Consider the following 15009-nt stretch of genomic DNA (forward strand, 5'->3'; position numbering starts at 1 on the left):
CCTGGTCAGGGCACATGCTCAGGTTGCAGGTTTGATCCCCAGCAGGGGGCTTGCAGGAGGCAGCCGATCAATGACTCATCATTGATGTTTCCATCTCTCTCCCCCTCTCCCTTCCTCTCTCTGAAATAAAGAATATATATATATAAAATGAAAGAATAGCTTGAATGCCAGTGTGAGTTATGTGAATGCTGTCCACGGGGAGCCACTGAAGAATTTTTTATGGGAGGGGCGATGCGGTAATCACTTGCCCCTCTCCCATCATGTGTTCTGCCTCCTGAGCGCTAGGTCCTTTGCCTCTGTCCAGCACAGAGACATTATGGAAACTTCAGCCAATGAATCAAACTTCCTGTCTCCTAACCTGCCTATCAGGTACCTCATCTTGGAGAGCTGTCCAGAGTACAGCAGAAATCCCGGGCCTAGATTCTAGAAAATGCGCACCCCCTCTGTAGAAGACCATCACATGCGTGAATGCTGAGGAGAGGGTGCTCAGGATGAAGAATACAGAGAAGAGGTCATTGGTAGATTTAATGATGATACTACTTTGGGGAGTTATGATTTCAGGGTAGTAAAGAGGAAAACAAACCGATAAGAAAAAAAGATGTGTGCAGATAGTAAATTCTCAGCAGTGAGCCTGGAGAACAGACCGTAGCTCGTCAGATCTCAAGGCAGCCCAGGATTCAAATCGGCCCCGGTGTGCAATGAAGGGTGAGGCCCAAACCACTGGAGCTTCGTGTGAGGTCACCCACCGGGCGTTAGAAGCACTGTCCTCCTGGTGTAATGTCGAAAGGACAGGACCCTCCAGGCCGTTGGGATGGGCCAGGAGGGGACAAGCGCGTTTAATGGTGTTAATGTTTTCCGTGACTGAGAGGTCGCTCGGGTACTCGAGTGAGGGGAGGGAAGTGCCCTTGGCGCGCAGATCACTTGAAGGCCTGAGAAAGCTGGTGCCTGCTGGGGAATCATAAAGGGGGCCGAGCAAAGCGTCGGGGTTCTGCCGCGGTCGGGGCCGGCTCTGTGCGGGCCCCGTCGGCCTGGCGCAGTGGTTCCCGCGGGCGCCGAGGACACCTAAGGATAGGCCGCTCTGCGCTCCGTTTCCTCGCCCCGCAGGCCTGCGGCGCCGGGGCGCGCAGGGCGGGGCGCGGCGGGAGCTGACTGCGCCCTTCCCCTCGCACGTGCGCCCAGGGAGGAGGGACGCGGGGGGGGGGGGTGCCCGCCGCGCCGGACCCCGGCTGCCCGCCGCCGCCTCCAGCCCGCCGCCCCCGCGGCACTGCCAGCCGCAGCCTCAGCGAGGAGGAAGCGGGGCGGCGGCGGCAGAGGCGGAGGCACCGCCCTCTTGGCCCGCTTCCCGACCTGGCGGCCTCCGCAGGACCCATGGCGGATTCCTCGCCCTCGCCGGCCCTGCGGGAAGGCGGCGCCCGCGCGCCCCGGCCCTCGGCCCCCTCGCCGCCGCCCCGCTCGCGCCCGAGCTCCGAGCCGGAGGAGGCCGAGCTGTCGCTGAGCCTGGCCCGCACCAAGACCCGCTCGTACGGCAGCACCGCCAGCGTGAGGGCGCCGCTGAGCGCCGGCGTCATCGAGCGCCATGTGGAGCACCGGGTCCGCGCGGGCGACACGCTGCAGGGCATCGCGCTCAAGTACGGAGTCACGGTGAGCGCGCGGGCGGCCGCGGGCCGGGCTGCGGCGGCGGGGGCGGGGGGAGGGGAGGGGGGAGGGGGGAGGGGGGAGAGAGGTTTGGGGCGGGGCGTGTGAGGGGAGGGGGTCGAGGAGGCAGCCTCTGTCCCTGGGAGGCTCGGCCCCCAGCGCGGGCTCCGTGCGCTCTGCGGGCGACCGCGAAGGTCGCCGAAGCTGGCCCGGTAGCCAGAGGGGCGGGCCAGGTAAGTGCATCAAGTTCCCGGTGCCCTGCCCAGACTCGGACCAGATCTGTCGCGTGAGAAAGGCCAAAGAGGACCGGGCTTTGGCATCACCCGGAGCCACGCTCACTGGATTTTCGGTCCTGTTCATACCCCCACGTATATATTTACTCAAAGCCGAACTGACGTGCGGACGTGGGCAGAGAATTTTGTTTTCTGTGTAAACAAGCACTGCGATGAGTCAGGAATGGTAGTTGTTCCCGTAGGATGTTCTGGTTCTATCGGGTATACTTTTTTTTTTTTTTAATTTAGAAGTGAAATTACACCCCTGGGCTCACTGGCAACTGTGAATGTGACACCTGTCACTAAGCAGCGGCCAAGAACTGTGGTCTAGGTGAACTGGAGAGCTGTGTTTATTATAAATTTATAAGTGTGTGTGTCATGGGTATATTGCATTACACCTCTGGGAAGAACATGGAAACCTGAGGGAACATATTGTTTCATTAAAATTACTTATAATTAACTCTGAGCTATGGGATGGCCTTTGTGCGTTTGAGTTCTGTATCAGTTTTCAATGTTCTTTCCTGAAGCACCTTAGACAGCAATGGGAAGAAAGGCGATCTTACCTGTATCTTTCTCTTAAGGTGACACTCTTTCTGGCCCTTCACTGAATGACAGAGACCAGTAGTCTATTTTGCACATTCAGGCGGGTATATGTTTACCTAGCAGGTCCTTCTATCATTTAAACATTTTGAGAACAGGGATCTTGCAGTGCAGGCATGGACTGACATCGTGCCATGAATGGTCCCATTCTGCCTCCTTGGGAGTTCCAAATGTGAGCTTAGAGCTACACGTCTTATGTGCATTAACGGGGCCTGGTTTGGGTCAAAGCCAGAGGAAAGCAGAGTTGGCAAGTAACAGTAGCTACCTTCTGCAGAATGCCTGCTATGTGCCAAGCTCTGCATTTATCCTGTACCATCTTGTTATTATTCAATTTGATTTTCCGGGTAAGCCTTGAGATAGGTGTAATTAATCTTCTTTTTGCAGATGAGAAGATGGATAAGAGGTAAGAATGTTTTCCAAGTATGCTTATTCATTGAGATCACCTTGAACCCACACAGTGATAAAGCTCTTGCTTTTCTCTAGATATTACTTCTGATTTCCACCCATATTTTTTATCCTAGTCTTATCAAGAGCTCTCTCAGTGTCTTGGTTACTGAAGAAGGAAAGTCTTTTCTGTCTGGTCTCTATGGGTCTTACCTACTAGGCCAGGGTGACTGCACCTAGGAGCGCATGATATCCAGAGAAGTGGTATTTCCCTGGTCCCTACCCATATCAGTCTCTCTGCAACCCACTGCCCTCCATGGTTTCATTTGATTGCTTTAGAGCTTCTAAACATCTGCTCACTGAAGGTCTGTACTTTAGATCAAATGCTTTCTCACTCCTTTTTCACTAATATAGATTCTGTTACTCATAACTATCACTCCTTTCTGTTAAAGTGTAAATCAGATTTTTTATTAGTTTTATAAAGATGATTTTAAGGTGTTAAGCTCAAGTATAATGGATTGGGACCTATAATCTATAGACACAAATAGTCTATTGCAGAGTTTCTCAACTACAGCACTGTTGGTATTATGGACTGGATAATTCTTTGTTTGGGGGTGGGGTGGGAGGGTTCTCCCATACATTGTAGGATGTTTAGCAGCATCCCTGACCTCTGCCTGTAGATGCTGGTGTACTCCTGCCCCCATCCAGACATTGCCATATGTTCTCTGGGAAGAAACTCACTCTTGGCTGAGAACCACTGGTTTATTACATATATATCATTTATTTTGGGCCCTGAACTATATAGTTGATGAGGTTTTTAGAGACTCTTCCATTGATTACGTAGAACCAGTGAAAGTGATAATACTGTAACAGTGAAGTGATATTCTTGCTTTAATTAATATCTACAAATGTTAACTGAATTTACTCATCGTCAGTTGAGATTTTATTTTATTTTTTATTTTAAAAAATATCTTTATTGATTTCAGAGAGAGGAAGGGAGAGAGATAGAAACATCAATGATGAGAGAGTCACTGATCGGCTGCCTCCTGCAGGCCCCCAACTGGGGATCGAGCCCCCAACCCAGGCATGTTCCCTGACCGGGAATCGAACCATGATCTCCTGGATCGTAGGTCGACGCTCAACCCCTGAGCCATGCCCGGCTGGGTGTCAATTGAGAAACTGGTTATCTGAAGTGGAACTCAATGGCTAGCAGCAAATGCACATCCTAGGATATACCCTTGGAAACTGGTTATCTGAAGTGGAACTCAATGGCTAGCAGCAATGTACATCCTAGGATATGGAAATAGGTATGTTCCTCAAACTTGCCTGGATAGGAGAATGCCCTGGGACAGAGTAAAAAGAAAGGATTCTAGCTGACCTTGAATTTACTGGATCAGAATATCCAGAAAAGGGACCCAGGAATCTTCATGTTTTTCATGCATGACTTTTTGCTTGTTCCCAAAGCACTGCCCCTGCTTGGGGCCTTTGCACTTGCTGTTCCATCTGCCTGGGACACTCTTTTCCTGAGAGCTGCATGCAGGGCACCGGTCATGGGTGTGTGACCTGTGCAGTTACACAGGGCCCCATGCTTACAAGAGCCCTGTACTTGGTTTAATGCTCTGCAGTTGTCATCTTGACATTTGTAATAATTGGTGAACAAGCACCCCACACTTTCACTGGCCCTACAAATCGTGTAGCTGATCTTGCTTGTGTGACTGGCTCCCTCACTGCCTTCAAGTCTTCACTTAAATGTCTCCTTCATGAGACCTTCCTGACTACTCTATGTCAAATTGCAACCCTCTTCCCCTTCCCTGTCTTGCTTTTCCCAACAGTATTTATCATTCATCTAATATTTCTTTTTTCTTTCTTTCCAGCTTCTATGTTTCTGGTAATACATTAGTGAATAAATAAAAATCCATGCCCCCATGGAGCTTATATTTTAGTCAGTGGAGACAGTAAGTAAACAAATTATGTTATATGTCAGGTATTGATAAGCAAAATGGAAAAAGAAAAAAAAAAAGAGAAAGGAGAAAGGGTTGGTGGGGGTAGCTGCAATTTAAAATAGTATGGCTGTGGAAGACCTCACTGAGAAGGAGGCGAGGGAGGGAGCTTGCAGATATCTGTGAAGAACATTCCAGGCAAAAGGAACAGCGAGTAATGCAAAGGCCCTGAGGTGGGAATGTAATTGATGAGTTTGGACCAGATTACTTAGGGTCTTGAAGACCATCGTAAGAACTTTGGCTTTTTCTCTGAATGAGTTGGAAGCATTGGAGGAGTTTGAGCAGAAGAGTGACATGATCTAACTTATGCATTAAAAGGATCACTCTGGCTGCTGCTTTGAGAATAGGCTGCTGTGGGGTGGTGGGTGGGGTGAGGGTAGTGGAGGTGGAGTTGGGGAGTAAGTGCGAAGGCAGGGAGATCAGATAGGATGGAGGCTTTGCAATAATGTAGGTGAGAGCATAGTAGCTTGGACCAAAGCAGTAGAGAAGGAAGTGGTGAAAGTGGCTGGATTCTCATTGATTTGTTGATATGCTCTACATTTTCTGCTTATTTGTTCTCTGTTTCGTTGGAGTATCTCTGCCCTAGAGATGGGCCAAGGGATTCAGGAGGCTTCTCTATAGGAAATAAGAATGTGGACGTTCAAGAACCCGGCCAGGTCTGACGCCTGATGGACTATAGTCCTTCTGCCAGTGACTTAGAAAATATCTTAATGACTCTTTCCACCATCCCTTTTAAAGTTATTCATGGTTATTAACTGACATTTTAAAAGTTACTTTTTTTGAGCTTAGTTTGTCTGAGGCCCTCTGCTAGATGCTGGGGCTACAAGATAATATATGCTGTCCTCTTTTTACGCATAGTGAGCTTATCAGCTACTGCTTTCCACCGGCGGATAGCTCCTTGAGAAGCCAGGTTGCTTGTATAATTTATTTCTGTGTGTAGCTTGAGTCTGGCACACAGTGAGTCCTCCACATATGGGTGGGTTTAATCCACAGGAAAGCCTGACTTGTATGAAGTCACTAGGCCCTGGAATTGAGCAGACCCTTAACTTTGGGGCCCAGGATACAGGTTGAATGAGGGGGTGCAGCCTCCTTGACTTGAATTGCAAAGTTTGCTTTGAGGCTCTCCTACCTGCAGAGAAAAGACAACTGCCACAGCTGGTACTTGGTGCTTCTTTCCTCCCCTGCCCCAGCATTGGGTCCTTATATTGAATTAAAGATTTATATTAAATAAAGATTTGAGCATCTTTACCCGACTAAGAGACATCTGAGAAAGTGGGTCTGGGAAACTGAAACTCTTTGGGCTGAGTTGAGAAACCATTTAAGTTCAAACCTCAGACATGAACTTACTTGGGCTGGAATTTCCCTGGTTGCACTTACCTCCACTGAGTCATTAAGGCCGCTTACCTAACCGAGTGTACTAGATTTAGCTATGGCTTTTGTAGTGACCCGACTCTTCTTAGTTGGATGCAAGCCTTTGGAGGAAAGCAACCAGCTTCAGGCAGCCACTGTGAACTCTTTGAAATTGGGGAAAAACGGTCAGAGAACAGTATAGAAACTGAAAGTGGGTAGGAGGCAAAGAGGGGATGTATTATTTGCATAAACCCTTTCTTTATCTCTCTGCTTTCCCCTGGCAACTTGCGTGTCCTCTCCCCTCCCCAGAGGCCACATTGTCCTCAGTCAGTTCCTCTCTCTTTTCATTACCAGGGGTTCCCTTTTTCTCCCAATGAGCTGCTAAGCTCAGTCACTTCTTAACAGATCCCCCAACAGAACTCACCTTGCTGAGAAAAGGTGAACCAACTGTCACGTTAGGGGGAACAAGTGCTGGCAGTTAGAAATGTAAGTGTGTGTAACTCTTTCGTGTGTATAACTTTAGCCCCTGCTGCTATTGGAAATTGTCGATGATTGCTGGTCAAAGGGAAGGAAACCATAAATAAATAGTGCCACTTGTAGTGAGAGGGATGGTAAAGTAGCCTTTAGTACTTGGGGTTTTAATAGATTCTCATGTATTCTTTTTTAAAAAACAGCTTTATTGAAGAATAATATACATAGCACAAAATTCACCCATCTTAAGTGTACAATTCAAGGACTTTTAGTAATGTTACAGAGCTGTGCAACCATCACCAGGATTCTAGAACAGTTCCACCACCCTGAAAAGATCCCCGTGCCCATTGCCCGTATTCCCTGTTCCCTTCTCCAACCCCAGGCAACCACAAATCTACTTTCTAACCAATAGATTTGTCTTTTTGGACATTTCATATAATGGAATGTCATATGTTCTTCTGAGATAGTGTGAGGAAGAGAGAAATCCTTCTCCCCGTTAGCACATGGCAGTGAAGGAGTCTGGTTGCCACCAAACCTGGAACTTAACAGGACAGTGGGGTGGTGAATCCAGCACTTACTGGAAAGTGATCCTGAGAGAATCCTATATTTAACTCTGTTTTCTTTTATGTAAAATGAGAGTTGTGTATATGTGAAAATATTCTGCAAGCCACACAGTGCTATGCAAGTGTTTGTTATTATGTTTCCTGAAATATCTTTGGAAGGGTGTGTCTTTTTTAAGGAACGGAGAGTATTAACCTAAAAATAAAAGGCCTTTCAAAATGAGAAACAACATGCATTGAGATCAGTAAGAATAACTATTTGGGAAGTTTTAATTCAAGCAGAAGCCCAAATAATGTTCCAATTAAGAGACAAAGGCAATGGGTATTTGTGAGAAAGGGAAGGGGAACAATTACATCAATAGAAGGGGGGCATTTTCCTTGGTGCAGGTAACATAGTGATGTTAATTCTAAACAGTGCTTTAAATTTTTAGTCCAGTAGTCATCAGTCCAGTAGTCATAATAACTGCTTTCTTGTTATCTCTGCAAACAGTGTGTTGGGAAACAATGTTGCTTTAGGCTCAGTCCAAAGGTTATTTTGCCCTGTTTTAAACATTCCAAGGTTTGAGACTTAAGACCTGCAAGGCTGTTCCTCTAATATGGCAAATCCAGCTCCATTTTAAAGTGGTTCCATTTATATTATTGTGTACAAGAGGAAGAAAAAAAATTTTGAATTTTGCATTCACTGTTAGGCAGGTGGCCAGAGTTGCCTTTGGGGAGCGTTCTTGGTCATGCTTAGCAGCCGCTGTCCAGCTACCTTTTGTGGAGGAAGTTTTACGATTTCTCTCCTAGTAAATTCACCTTTATAGAATGCATTTACAGGGGAGTAATTTTAAATAAATTGTTTTTAAGTCGTCACTTGTTCTACCTAATTTTATCATAGTTGACCTTGTGGCCACCCTATTGACTCTTAACCCTTTGCGGTCGTTTGTCTACTCTCAGCCACCAAAGCTTTTTTACCGTTCCGGCCGTATGTCTGCTCTCAGCCACCACAGCAAGGAACCGTACGAATCTTAACTCTATTCATTCATGTATCAGTTCATAATTTCTCTGAAAGCTCTTAATTCCGACCAGTACGACACCCATGTCCAAATTTAATACGACTGCAAAGGGTTAATTATTCTGTTATCTGTTTCTTAGTGACCAGACAGTAAACTTGGTTGAGTTATACTATTCAATCCTGATTAGAAAAGAGTTTGAAATGAAAGCATTTGATTGCTACACCTCTCCCTACTTATCTGCCCCCAAGAAACAGAGGGTAGTTCTGCCTCACCTTGAAAAGGTCACATTTCCTATTCTCAGCATTAATTGAGTATTAGAAAATGTTGAACAGGTGAGGCAGCTGCAGAGTTTTCCAGGTCTTCCATGGGTTGGATCATGACTTTTATTCCTTCTCTGTGAGGTGAAATTCCCAGAACATTAGGCCCATCTAAGCTCAGGTAAAAGTATGAAACATTCCTAAAACATCACATCACTGTTTGGGATTATTTACAGTCTCTTGTCTGTGCTACTGCGGTTTCCTGCATAACTGTGCTTCCCTGTTTCCACTGGTGCTGATCCATTTTCCATAAAGTGATCTTTAACTGTAATCAGATCATGTCACTCCCTTCCTTCACTGTCCAAGGGCTTCCTGTCACTTTTAAAATAAAATCTAAATTCCTTGCCTTGGATCGAAGGCCCGGCGTGGCCCGGAGTGTGCTCTCTATGCCCGCACTCAGCCACTTCATTTTTCCTTGCTCTGGGCATTTGCAGCTGCTCTTTCTGGTTAGAATGCAAGAGGCACTAAAGGCAGATTAGAATATACCTGAACCTGCTATGGATAAAGTATTCAAATCATTCAGTTCTCTCAAATCTAAGCCTAAACTAGACCAGAGATACTTAGGACTCTTAGATTTTAATTTTATCTTTAAAATGCACTAGCCTATTCATGGTCTCTCTTTCTCACCCTTGCCTTATCTCCTTTAACTTAAAACTAGAACACAAAAGACCACCTACCCTGCACATAAGATACTTTAATGCAGTGTCTTTAAAAAAAAAAAAAAAAAGGCTTTAAATGTATTATTTGTGTGGATGCAGCTTATAGTAAGAAAGTAGGAAGAACAGAATTCACTTATTTAACTAATGTGTCTTCAGGACCTTTGAAGTAGAAATCTAATTTTTTCACTCAATCAGTTTGGCATTGAAGGATCTTCGTAATGTGTTCCCATTAGTCATGCACTTTAATCGTGGTGGTGTATGGACCTAGACTCAGACAGAAATTCCAGCTCTTGAATTTATAGAACCATTTACACTTGGTCCAATCAATCATCTCTGTGTGCCTCTATTTCTTCACTGGATATGGAGAGGAGTAAATACCATCTACTGCCAGGTGCTCTGCTAAATAGTCTCTGTCTCTATTCTGTCCCTCTCCCTCCCTGTCTCTCTCTTTCTCTCTCATCTATCTATCATCTATCTATCTATCTATCTATCTATCTATCTATCTATCTATCTATATCTATCTATCTATCTATCTATCTATCTATCTATCTATCTATCTATCTATCTATCTATCATCATCATCATCTACCTATCTATCATCTATCATCATCATCTATCATCTATCATCTATTCACCCATCCATATCTATCTATCTGTCTATCTATCTGTCTATCTATCTATCTGTCTGTCTGTCTGTCTGTCTGTCTGTCTGTCTGTCTATCTATCTATCTATCTATCTATCATCTATCTATCTATCATCTATCTATCTATCATCTATCTATCTATCATCTATCATCTATCATCATCATCTATCATCTATCTATCATCATCATCTATCATCTAGCTATATCTATCTATCTATCTATCTATCTATCTATCTATCTATCTATCTATCTATCTATCATCTATCTATCTATCATCTATCATCATCTATCTGTCATCATCTATCTATGTATCTACCATCTATCTCCTCTCTGCAAGTATGCATATAAACTCTCATTTAATCCTTCTGACATCCCTGTGAAGAGTAGATGATACCTGTTCTACATGTGAGGAAACAGGCTCAATGAGAGAACTCACGAGCTCATGTTCATATAGTTTGTGTTGGTGGAGCTGGAATTTGAAACCAAGCCCGAGATTCCCAGGCCTGTGCACTTAGCTGTTGTACCAAACTGTCTTAGTTACATACCTCACAAGAAAGAGTTGTGGTGAAAATTAGATGGTGCAGTGAATGTAAAGAGCCTAGCATGGTGCAAGCCCCAGGCTAGTTGATTGGGGAAGTCTGCAGATACCTTGTAATACATGTGATAGACAGAAGAGTGGGCACTTCAACATGCTAAGCACCTGTGAAGCTTGAGTCCTATGTGCACTGACCAGCATTGTGGACTTAGACATGTCACTTGACTCTCTTGTTTCATTTGTAAAAATGAAGATGCTAATATCTAGATTGCAGAACTGTTATGAAGGTTAAGTGAGGTTAAACAATGTATGTAAATTCCATTCCCCCTTTTGCCTCCAGCTCCTATCCCCATTTCTGTGGTTTGGGGGAGGCATCCATGGGCTATAAAAAAGTTTGAGGTTATAGAAGCCTGTGTTAAATTCTAGCTTCTTCATCTGCCAGTTGTATTATGACTCCATGGGACATAACCTCTATGAACTTTATTTCTTTTATTTGAAACTGAAGCTTTAAATACCTACTTCATAGGGCAGAAAAGATGAGATACTACCTGTAAAGTGCTCCCCACCTCTTCTCCTTACCTGTGCCACTCCTGCCCATTCTTCACGGTCCATTTAAAGGCAAAAGAATCAAAATCAGAACCCCACCTTCCCCGTGAGGCCTTTCTTAAAGACCGCAGTCCCGGCCTACACCCTTCTTCCAAATTCTTGCTGTCCTTATCTCTGTACCACCTCCCGCTTCCATTATGTTTACCAAATACAATTCAAGAGACGCCGGAAACACTCCAGAACTAAAATAACAGCACTAGTAAATATTTTAAACATCAGATAATAGAAATGTTAACATAAAAATGGAATTTATTAAATAAATGCAGAAAATTCTGTATTTTTTAACTTCAGGGATTTAAAGCTGCTTGGTAAAGGCTGCTTTGTAGGGCAACTAATATAGTGTGATTGGGGGGGGGGAATTAGTCTTTCTGTTTTTAAAATTGGGAGACAGAATTTCCTGACATCTCTTGAAATGACTAGGGGTATCTGGGGAGATGACAAAACCCAGATTAAACTTCTCAGATCCAGAGAAAGCACTGCATAGATTTTGCTCATGAATATTTTCTTTTTTTTTTTTTACTTTTAAAACTTTTATTTTTATTTTATTTCATGAATATTTTTAGTTCTGTGTTGCATAATAAGCCCTGCTTCTGGGTTTATTTATATGTAACTCTGTGTTTTCTTTTTTGTATTTTAGATGGAGCAGATTAAAAGGGCAAATAAACTGTTTACCAATGATTGTATATTTCTGAAGAAAACTTTGAACATCCCAATCATTTCAGAGAAGCCTTTGCTGTTTAATGGACTTAACTCAATTGATTCTCCAGAAAATGAAACTGTTGATGGCCGTTTTTCTCGTGAAGAAGGGCCGGTAGCTGCGGAAGACTCCTCCCCTCCCAGTCCCCAAGCATCTCCTGTTCAGCCAGTGCAGCCTCAGGAAGTGTCAGCCAGAGATTTCCTGCAGAGACTAGACTTGCAGATTAAGTTATCAACGCAGGCGGCCAGGAAACTAAAAGAAGAGAGCAGGTAAAAATATGCTGGTAAAGTGTCAGAGGCTGAATAAATTACTCTTAAGATGTTTTCACTTGGTCAGATTTTCTTTTATTGCTTTAAAAAACTATGTTTTAATTCCAGAAAGGCATTTTGAATATATGAAATCTAAAGAGGGCCACTGTATTCTACATAAAGCTTTATCTGTTGCAATGCTTTGTCTCTGTGATTATGAAAAGTTTGTTTCTTTGCTTTATAGCATAACTGTCCAGCTAACGATTCTGGATAACAGCCAAGTAGACACAGGTAGTTGACGCCTTCAAAGGAAGCAATGCCCTAGAGAATACTTTGTAAAATATTGATCCTTATAATATTTGTCAAAGACATTGTCCATTGCTTGTTTTCAGAATTTTTTTATGTAAGATCTTGTGTGAGTTTTCTTCAATTTGATACTTGGACAAACCTTTCTCTCTCCTATACAATTGGGTTTTTTCTTCCTTTATGATCCCAAGAATGGCACAACCTACTGAGCTTCCTTTTTTACCCTGACTGCCAGAAAGGTTGCAACTAAAATTGGTGCTCAGTTCAACCACTATAATATTTCTTATGGTTAATGTATTTGTACCCTTCTCTTTTCTTTAGCCCTGATTTTTATTTTCTATTTTATCCATATTATTATATGTATCCCCTTTGTCATAGGCATCTCAAATCCTTTTGAGAAAGAGGTGAAATAGTAAAAATATAAACAGAACTAAGAATGTAATTATTTATAATTTAATATAAATTTTATTACTTTATTTAAATGTAATATAAATATAAATATATAGCAAGTACTGTACTAGTCTTTTTTCCAATAACTGAGACACCAATAACATGGAATTACTAAAGTACACCTCAGTGAGTGTTTGCAATTCATACAGCTTTCAAGGTGTTCATGATATTGTAAGTGGATAACACCTGCACTTCTTTGGCAAGTGGATATTAAGTTGTGTGATAAATATATGTGTTAGTTTCCTGAATACAGTTTTTAAACACTGGTTTATGCTATATTCCTTTTTTCCCCCCCCAGAGATGAAGAAGACAATCCCTATGCAACTTCACTCTATCACAGTTAGATGAACAGGGAGCATAATCTCACCTGGATTAAGAGATGGTTGGATCATAAAGAAACCAACAACTGAAGATTCAAAAGCATCCCTTTTGGATTTTCAGAGTGTACATCTTTAAATCACAATTAAGTAGTTCCACCCCTGGCAGTTGCACTGAAGTGATTAGTTCCCTCTGGCTTTATAATTTTAAGTCTGCATTATGGCATGATAACAAAATTGTATCCCGAAGCTCATCACTTTTGCAGGTGGTGGTAGTTTTTAGACTTGCTTTTGTAAATACTAGTAGACAGAAAGCATCAAAGACTATTTACATAGTCAAGCTAAAAACGTTTATCTCTTGAGAATTCCTTTTACGTGAAAAACATGGTTGCTGTTTGAGTGATGCCGATTTTGCTATGTGTTTATAATTAAGTGCAATATATATATTTCGATATGTATTACATATTCTGTATTAATATAAAGAACCAAATTTTGTCTGCTATTTTGTAAAAATAAACTACCAAAGTCTGAAAAAAATAAACTATGTTTTTACATTTGAGTCTCCAATTTTTTTTAACAAATGAGAAAAAATTGATTTTAAGTTATATTTTTGAAATAGCGACAACTTTTTCCTCTACTTTTATGGTTTTTATTAATTTAATTGCAATTTTGAAAAAAGTTTCAATACCTTAAAAGCAAATCATCTGCGGTAAGTAGTAACCTTTGCATTTTCACAGTATTTGACTTGATGTGTTTCAGCTGTAGTGAAACATGGACTCCGACAATAGAAGGAAAACGCAATACCATGACCTGACACATGGATGAATTCCAGTTTAGATGTCATTGATTAGTCACGTCACAGAGTGTTTTGCAGTCACTGTGCTCATTTGAATTAAGGGTTAGGTTTTTATTCACATAATTTCATTTGTTTTACTTTTACTATATGTATAGTTTACAGCGGGAAACCTTAAGCAATATATTATTTACAGTTAAGTATATTTTGGCCTCAATTTCTGTTCAACTGCTGGATTAAATAAATCTTTAGGCTTCCACAAAACTCCTCATGCTTGTTCCTCCCCAACATCGCAAAAGGGGGCTGCTCTCTGAGGGGCAAAAGGGACCTTTGCTTCCCGTCTTCTTTCCCTCTTGTCTGCAGAACCGACCTGCAGGACCTGCACGTCCAACCCTGGAGGCATGAATGGGAACAGCAGTTGTCTGTCCTTGTCTTGAATTTCTTGTTGGTTCACAACGTGCATAATCCCTTGTGTGCATGTTTTCCTTGTTATTTTTTCTCTTTTTTTTTTTTCATGATAATGACAGCTCGTTTTTATTTCCTGGTTTTTTTCTGTCATTATCATCTATGATAGAGGGTGATCTCTCGATCATGCTTTGCTGTTTTCTTGTACTATCCTATTACTTGAACGATGGGGACTTAGTTGGAAGAAGAGAAAACTAAAAGGAAAAAATAAATGAAAAAAAGGAGAACAGCTGTGGATGGAAGAAAAGGCTCCGGCTCCATGGAGGACCAGGAACTTTGAAAAATGTGAGGTTATTATGCTGTTTAACATAAAATTATCTGAAATCCAAGAGTAATCCAAATGACCTAAGTCCAAAAACACTATCCCAAAGACATAACATAAGCTGAAAACTGAAATTAAGACCCCAATCTCAAAAACATTTTTCTGAGTATTTTATTTTTGCCCACGGGTCTTGCAGCAATTTCTAGCCAAAACATCTCTTCCCCTTTTTCAAGTTATCAGAAACTTGGACTTCGTCGTGGCTGTGGTGAAACTGGCCTGTCGAGAGTGCTTTAGCCTTGCCTGCGCCTGGTGGGATCGCCGTGGGAGAATGGACTGAGAGAGGAAACCTGGGCTCTAGGTTCAGCTTTACCACTCCTCGGCCATAAGAGTTTGAGCATATTTTGTGTCCACATTTATTTTTTGTGAACCAGTTTTCTTAC

At 42.7% G+C, this 15009-nt stretch overlaps 1 protein-coding gene across 1 annotated transcript; it reads left to right on the forward strand.

Annotated features, from left to right (window-relative positions):
- The first annotated feature begins 1368 nt into the window (after nucleotides 1-1368).
- LYSMD2 (LysM domain containing 2) lies at nucleotides 1369-13597 on the forward strand. The gene is made up of 3 exons (XM_087814607.1): nucleotides 1369-1641; nucleotides 11669-11997; nucleotides 13031-13597. The coding sequence occupies exons 1-3, from the start codon at nucleotides 1369-1371 to the stop codon at nucleotides 13074-13076; spliced, it is 648 nt and encodes a 215-aa protein (XP_087670733.1). The 3' UTR covers nucleotides 13077-13597.
- Nucleotides 13598-15009: the final 1412 nt, after the last annotated feature.

This window comes from Miniopterus natalensis, chromosome 1, assembly GCF_054644295.1.
Source record: "Miniopterus natalensis isolate mMinNat1 chromosome 1, mMinNat1.hap1, whole genome shotgun sequence".
NCBI classification, from domain to species: Eukaryota; Metazoa; Chordata; class Mammalia; order Chiroptera; family Miniopteridae; genus Miniopterus; species Miniopterus natalensis.

What these genes read in the sequence shown, in the direction of transcription:
- LYSMD2 (XM_087814607.1), top strand. Translation starts at nt 1,369, where the DNA reads ATGGCGGATTCCTCGCCCTCGCCGGCCCTGCGGGAAGGCGGCGCCCGC. An exon ending in CGCTCAAGTACGGAGTCACG is followed by an intron (nt 1,642 to 11,668) that starts GTGAGCGCGCGG and finishes TTTGTATTTTAG; the next exon opens with ATGGAGCAGATTAAAAGGGC. An exon ending in AAACTAAAAGAAGAGAGCAG is followed by an intron (nt 11,998 to 13,030) that starts GTAAAAATATGC and finishes TTCCCCCCCCAG; the next exon opens with AGATGAAGAAGACAATCCCT.